The following is a 7,823-nucleotide window of genomic DNA, read 5'->3' as shown; positions in this document are numbered from 1 at the left end:
AAACATAAATATCTGCTACAATCATGTTACAAACTATTATTATATCTAATTTAGAGGCAATGTACAAAGAGTCAAAAATCACAAATTTTAAATGCTTAGTTTTCTTAAAGGTGGTCTATTTTTAATCAGTGATTCAATTCTGTGTGATATTAAGATCTCCTTACATTGAAACAAATACCCAATGAAGCTTTCATCATACAGCACTCAGAAACTGCCCTAGACACTGCCTTCTGTTAAACTTATAAAGCCAAAGCTACTTTTCATAACTTCAGACCCCTTGTATTTTGCACAGTTTGAAATGAGCAAGTTTAAATTTTGCCTTAAGAACTATTTATATTTTATTATTCTCTTCAAGGCATCTATAACCTCTTTGTTTCTCAAACTGTAAATAAAAGGATTTAGCAGGGGAATTATGATTGTGTAAAATACAGAATACATTTTATCTTGATTTTCAGCTGGGCCAGACCCAGGACGCACATACATGAAGAAGAGAGTGCCATAGAACAAAGAGACAGAGAGCAAGTGGGCGCTGCATGTGGAGAAGGCCTTGCTCCTGCCCTTTTCAGACTTCTTTTTCAGGATGGCAAAGAGGACATGGGAGTAAGAGATGATAATAGTCATAAAGGTGAAAGATTGTATAAAGACTGAAAATATAAAAATTAAGAGCATATTAACTCTAGGGTCAGTACAGGAAATCTTAAACAGTTGTAAAATTTCACAGTAGAAATAATGTATTACATTGGACTTGCAGAAAGTTAATCTGAATAACAAACTGGTGTGCATCATAGGATGAAGAAACCCTATAATATATGAAACACCTAATAACCAAATGCAAAAGATATTGGACATCACCACTGGATAAAGCAAAGGATTACATATAGCTACATAGCGATCATAGGCCATCACTACCAGAAGGAAACATTCAGTGTTTGCACTGGAAGCAAAAATATAAAATTGGGTGATGCATTCAACCAGGGATATCAAGTGATTGTTGGATAAAAAATTCATCAGCATCTTGGGAGTCACAGAGGTGGAGGAACAAGCATCTGCAAAGGCTAAACTGCCAAGGAGTAAGTACATGGGGGTATGAAGATGGGGGTCCTTCCAGATGAGAAAAATCAGTCCGAGGTTGCCCACCATGGTAGTGAGGTAGATGACCAAGAACACCAGGAACAGGGGGACCTGCAGCCCTGGAAGATCTGTAAGTCCCATGAGAACAAACTCCATCACCTGTGTTTTGTTTCCATCAGATTCACTCAAGTTGATCACTGAAATGGAAGAGTAAGTGAAAAACAGAGTCATAAAAGACTGTGAAAATAATCACATTTTATTTGCAAATAAATGTATCTTGCTTAGTTACATATCCCTTTTAACCAGAACATTTATCTTTACACTTCAGTATTCTTTACAAACAATATGTATTTGGGCAACTGTTCCTCAAAATTAAGGGGAATATATATATATATATATATATATATATATATATATATATATATATACCATTAATATTAAATGGTATTATATGGCATTAAATACATATATATATATATATATACCATTTACACACCATATATATGGAATTTATTATGTATATTTATTTTATGTATTTATATTTATACATATTTATTATATATAATTTATTATATATGTAGAGTTTATTAGTTGTATAAGAGAAGTGGTTTTGTTTTTTAATTTGGAAAAAATTAATTTCAATTTAATAATCATCTTCTAATTATAAAAGCTTTAAAAATAGAATTAAGCTTTTGAAATATGCTAAAGATGAGTAATCAAAGCCAATAGCATACATTCTAAACAATATAGCATCTTCCTCAAATTAGGACAGATTGAAATGCTTACTCTGACCATTACTGTACAGTATTTTTCAGAAACTTCAATACATCTAAGATATGAAAACAAAATATAACAAAGATATAATGAAATGTCATAAAAATTGTAGGAGATAAATTCATATTTTTACTAATGTTATATTGTTATAATTAAACAAATAACATTATGACTTTAATAAGTACCAGATGCAGGATGAATACATAAATAATCACGAGATTTTTTTCAGTGCAAGCAAGAAAGAAATAAAAAGGATATATATCAGTTACAATAGCCATACACCTTAAAATACATTGAAATATTTTTAACATATATAAGACCTTGTGAATAAAATTGTAAAACTTACCGAAAAGTATTATACAATTTCTCAAGAAATAGCCAAAATATGTTCTCAGATAAGAAGACCAAGTATTATAAATATGTCATTAGAATTCAATTTCAGCTAGAAATTAAATTCAGTTAGTTGTTTTTAAGATTATTTATTTTTATTTATCTATTTTGAGAGAGAGAGACAGAGCCTGAGCAGGAGAGGGAGGGGCAGAGAGAGGAGTATCCCAAGCAGGCTTCACAGAGCTCAGTGTGGGGCTCGATCCCACAAACTGCAAGATCATGACCTGAGCCAAAATCAGGAGTTGGTCACTTAACTGACTGAGCCACCCAGGTGCCCCTGAATCCTAACTGCTTTTTAACATAATAGCATAAGCATAAAGTTTTTATAAAATAAAATTAGTTTGAAGAGACAAGGAAAATATGAATAATAACAAAGTTAAGTGTGCAGTGGTGTTACAACATAAAGCCTTTAATGGAATATAATATGACATGAAAATAGGAAAATATAATAGTAAAACCAAATAAAGACTCCAAAGACTGATTCAACTATATGTATTGGCATTTAATATAGTACATGGGTGATTTTTCAATTGAGAAAATATTATGGCTACATTTGCCTATTTCAGAAAAAAAAAGTAAGAATGGCTTTGTTTTCCATGTTTGTTTTAAAATTGTTACTGGATCAAGGGCTTAAAAGTAAAAAATTAAAAAAAAACAATTTAAATATTCTAAGAAAATTCATGAAATAAATATAATTTAAATATATTACAAAAATCTCTAAGAAACCCACGAATTATAAATAAGGATGTAAGTGTATTTAATATAATGTTTAAATACATGAAAATGAAGTATGTATCAAATATTTCACAAGGTAAAAGATGAATAAAATGTTGGAAAAAATATGTATAGTTAATATAATAGGCTAAATATTAGTTTCTATCACATGCTAGGAAATATTACTAATTGGTAAGAAAAGTCAAGTAATTTGACAGAAAAAAAAATGGAATTGAATGGGCAAGTCACAGAATATGTCAACACATTGAGTTAATGTGAGGAAGGTGAGCACCTTCCCTAGTATTCAAGATGTGTAAATAAAATAAGACGTTATTTTTCATTCCTCAGATTAGCAAAATCTGATTGTTAGAATTTAGAAAATGCCACTGTCACCCTTACTAATAAAAATGTAAATTATTAAGACTGAAAAACAATTTGGTAATATTTAAAAAAAATACCCAGGGGCACCTTGGTGGCTCAGTCAGTTAAGCACCCAACTTTGGCCCACGTCATGATCTCACTTACAGTTTGTGAGTTTGAATCCCATGTCAGGCTCTGTGCTGACAGCTCAGAGCCTGGAGCCTGCTTCAGATTCTGTGTCTTCCTCTCTCTCTCTCTGCACCTCCTCAGCTTGCTCTGTCTCTCCCTCTCAAAAATAAATAAGCATTAAATTTTTTTAAGATTGAAAAATAAATAAAAATACACATACTTTTCAACTCAGCAACCCATGCCTTCTATCTATTCTATAGCAATAACATATTTCATAGGTAGAAAAGTCTACAACAACATTGTTCACAGTGGCAAAAGACTGGAAATAATATGTAAACCAACAGGATGAAACAATGGTTGAACAAATTTTGGCATAACCAGACTAACCAATATTATGGCTAAAATCAATAAAATGAGCTGTTGATCTACGAGTTGTCTGAAAGAAATTTCCACAATTGCTAGGAATGTGAGAAAAATAAGATGCAGAGAAATGTATTTAACATTATCTCATTAAACAAATAGATAATAGAGTCTTAAAATTCCCATTCTGTAGATCTGTGAATACACACACACACACACACACACACACACACACACACATATATTTGCAAAAACCATAAGAACATAAAGATTGTATAAAATGATAGACCCTAGCTTGTTAATATTTATTGTCTGGTGGAGGTGAGAGGGGAGAATAAAGGAGGAGAAAAATACACAGTACCTCCAAAACTGCTTTTGTGATAAAAACACAATATATAGTCATCCTATTTTATAGAATTATAGATATTTATATATGGTCAATGACATATATTTAAGGATAGTCTTAAATTTTAATAGTAAAGAAGAGAAAAAGAGAGCAACAGGAATAATAATACTATTGCATTTAGTAGGTGGCAATAAATATTTTAATGAAAAATTAGGAATTAATCATAAGTAAATTTTATTTTATAGGTTTTCTGTATTTTAAAATACAGAAAAGGCTTTGGATTATGTAGCATATGCTTTTGAATATTTTCAGTTGTATCTGAATTCATCCATCGAGAGTAATTTCCCTCTCTCTCTCAGACAAAAGTTTTTTTGTAAACAAAGTTAGATATATAAACACAATGTTTTTTTTTAATAGTTTTCTTCATTTTCAGGTTCCTTTCTTTATATTTGATGTATCCCTGAAATAATTTGCTTGATTTTGTTCTATGACCTATAAATGTTGTCTAAAAGCAAATCCAAAGAAGAAATCCCAAGGTATTTAGAGGTGAATTCACAGACTCTTAGATCACCTAGAAGGAGAAAAATCTACCTATAATTTGATGTGTAAATTCATTGTTTCCCAAAATAAAATGAATAACACAATTTTATACACACACTTCTTGCTGATTAAAATACATTTAAAAATCTACCTATATACCCAAATTGTATTGTTTAACTTTAAAATGGCTCCATAGACAATATTTTCATAATGGTTCAACATTAGGGAGAATGAGGAGTTATTTCCCATATTCCTTGAGAATAGAAAAAAAATAGCTTTAAAAATTTATCTTTTGGGTGCAAGGGTGGCTCCATCAGTTAAGCATCTAACTTCAGCTTAGGTCATGATCTCACAGTTCGTGGGTTCCAGCCTCGCATCAGGCTCTCTGCTGTCGGCACAGAGCCCACTTCGGATCCTCTGTCCCCCTCTCTCTCTCTCTGCCCCTCCCTTGCTCTCTCTCCCCCTCTCTCTCAAAAACAAATAACATTAAAAAAGTTATCTTTTAAAGCATATACCCATGAGAAGGCCTAGAAACACAGCACATGCAGCAAGAATGATTGAAATGTCTCTTCTAAAAATTAGCCTTAATAGACACTGAGGGCAAGTCATTTAATTTCTAAGGTGGGGTTTTGTCCTGAGTGAGCCTGCCTAGGTTTCTTGCCAATTTTAAATCCATAATTGATACATCCTATTTTTATAATTAAGTCAAGAGCTATTAAGTTCTTAGATCTTTTCAATATCCATATGTATCTCTATATCATATAGATATACACATATATATGTGTGTGTATATATATATATATACACACACACATATGCACACACATATATCCATTGGAAACAAGGGGCTTAATAATGTTATCATTGGTGACTTTAGCTCATCTTTTCATGATTCCATGAACAAATTAAGGAAGTTTAAGCAGCATAATTTAGTTGTCCTTAGCCTGACAATGAAAAGTTTCTATGGTATGAAATAACCTCTGAAATTCTTGAGTCATTATCATCATTTTATCATTTGCCTCCTTTTTCTATTATCTCAAGTTTACTATTAAAAAGAAATATTATTTGTGTCTCCTCATCAGTCAAACATTTAGTATTTATGACAAGCATCCAGAATGGTCTACCCTGAAGTTAAATGAAAAACCTCATAGGGTTACCAGGATTTTCATTTCTCACCTGGATGTCTCATTATCAAATAAAAAAATTGAAAAACTACAAATAATGAAAATTAGACGGATCCTAGTGTCCTCACTCAATTTCTTAAAGTCTTTTCGAGATTGAGAAATGATGGGTTTCTTGAAGGAAAGATGGTGGGTTTCTAAAGGGAAGAAATATAAATTTCCCTCTACCATACTTTACATTGGGGCCAGAGACATCTTTATGAATCGCCAAACTGATGAAGTTTCTAGCTGCTTTCACACCCACATCCGCTGTACTTCCTCCTAAAATCTTTAAATGAAGAAAAGTGGAAGGTGCAGAATGAAGCAGTGATTACTTGCGCAAAGATTTTCCTTGGAAACCTCGACTGCAGGGAGAAGGTATTTATTTGTACTCTTTTCCAAATCTATTCATGAAAAAGAAAAAAAATATATTTTAAATTCCCTCAGTAAAAGTTACCAATGGATTGATTCCCTGTAGGTTGGGGGCAAAGCTGTTCTACTGGGCATTGTGAGCTAATTGGGGAATAACCCAGGCATAGCAGGTGTAACAATTAGAAATACACTTTGTGTCGTTAGAGTTCACTGTGAGGGCATCTTGACAAACTACCCCTGAGCAATTTTTAGGTCATAATAATTTCCTTTCTCTTATTGCTCTTGATGTTGCCACATTCCAACCACCGGATAGTTTCTTCAAATGTCTCAAAAACTCATGAAATTCAGAATGTCCAGATCCAAATTCAGAGTCTTTGTAAACAGTATCACCAAGTGTGGCCCTCATCCTGCCTTCCCATTCTCAGTTAATGGCATCATCATTACCCCGTTTTTAAAGAAAGAAACCTGAGAGTCATCCTTGACACTGAATTCCCGCCTTGAACCCATCAGAACTATTATCAAACTCATGGCTTTTATCTCTTTAATATCTGTTGAAACCACCCACTTTTCTCAAAATTCAAGAAAACTCCATCTCCTGCCTAGAATACTCACATATCCTTTTAATAAGCTCTGCGTATTTTCTAATATATTCTCCCACCAAAATCTGAATTTGGGCCAGAATCATCTTTATAAAATGCCAAACCACTGAGATCAGCACACCCATGGATGAGATTCCATTTAAACCCTTAAGTATAACTTATGATCACTCCTAGAAGATCAAAATTCTTAAGCCTATATATCCCTTTCCTCATCCTAAAACCTATCCATTCATTCTCTGTACCAACCTTTGGTCCATTGTAGCTAATAGATTCTTTAGGGAGAATGAGTCTATTTATTTGACAACAGAATCTAGGAGCTGAAGTTAAAAATCAAAATGTATAGTAAATTAAAAGGTTAAAAATCATGGCTTTCATATGCAATGTTGATGAGGAAAAAAAACAAAAACAAAAAACCAGAATTTATCCCTTTGTTTTTCTAATGTTAGTGTAGCAATGTAAGGAGTTCTCCTTAAACAGCTGCAAAGCTGCCAGCATCTCTCCAGGCCCATCAGAATCTGTGTGACATGCTTACCTCTGTGTGAGCAGCACACACACACTTTTGTGATGGGGCTGACAAGGGCTCAGGAACCAGGGTAGAAGCCTGAGAGTGCCCACTGGTTAGCACTACATTTTCTGTAGTGATGGGAACAGGTCATAGGAAAATGACAAACAAGAATTGCAAAATTATCCTTTCACTGACTTACACATAGTAAAGCATACAACAGAAATCTGATGTAGGTTGGGGATAGTGAAACCCCAAATTTCTGACAGATAATAGGATTTGTGGCTCAGTTCTCTTGAGCTCCAAGTCTTTCTCTGGGAAATACTGGTTGTGTAGTAACTGTGAATTCACTCAGGGAAAGGGAAAATTATGCTGTGTGTGGGTAACTTTGTGGATTGTGCAAATTTAATACCAAAGGCCCTGTGGTTCCTCGTCAGAGCAGTAACTTTTAAACATTGCATTATGTTTTACTCTTGGCCACAGAGGCTTTCTTTTCCAGTTCAGCT

General features: G+C 33.1%; 1 protein-coding gene across 1 annotated transcript; it reads right to left on the bottom strand.

The window, feature by feature from the left end:
• Positions 1 to 327: 327 nt before the first annotated feature.
• Positions 328 to 6,622, bottom strand: LOC132684330 (olfactory receptor 5AC1-like). The gene is made up of 2 exons (XM_060640971.2): positions 6,520 to 6,622; positions 328 to 1,268 (listed from the first exon to the last, which is right to left on the bottom strand). The coding sequence occupies exons 1-2, from the start codon at positions 6,620 to 6,622 to the stop codon at positions 328 to 330; spliced, it is 1,044 nt and encodes a 347-aa protein (XP_060496954.1).
• Positions 6,623 to 7,823: the final 1,201 nt, after the last annotated feature.

This window comes from Panthera onca, chromosome C2, assembly GCF_046562875.1.
Source record: "Panthera onca isolate mPanOnc1 chromosome C2, mPanOnc1 haplotype 2, whole genome shotgun sequence".
In the NCBI taxonomy this organism is placed as follows: domain Eukaryota; kingdom Metazoa; phylum Chordata; class Mammalia; order Carnivora; family Felidae; genus Panthera; species Panthera onca.
This window is presented reverse-complemented; position numbering and strand designations above follow the sequence as displayed.

Bases quoted from the DNA above. Each gene is read 5' to 3' on its own strand.
- LOC132684330 (XM_060640971.2), bottom strand. From the start codon at position 6,622: ATGAGGGCCACACTTGGTGATACTGTTTACAAAGACTCTGAATTTGGA. The intron at 1,269-6,519 runs GTTGGAATGTGG...CTTCCATTTCAG, and splicing joins TTTGAAGAAACTATCCGGTG to TGATCAACTTGAGTGAATCT.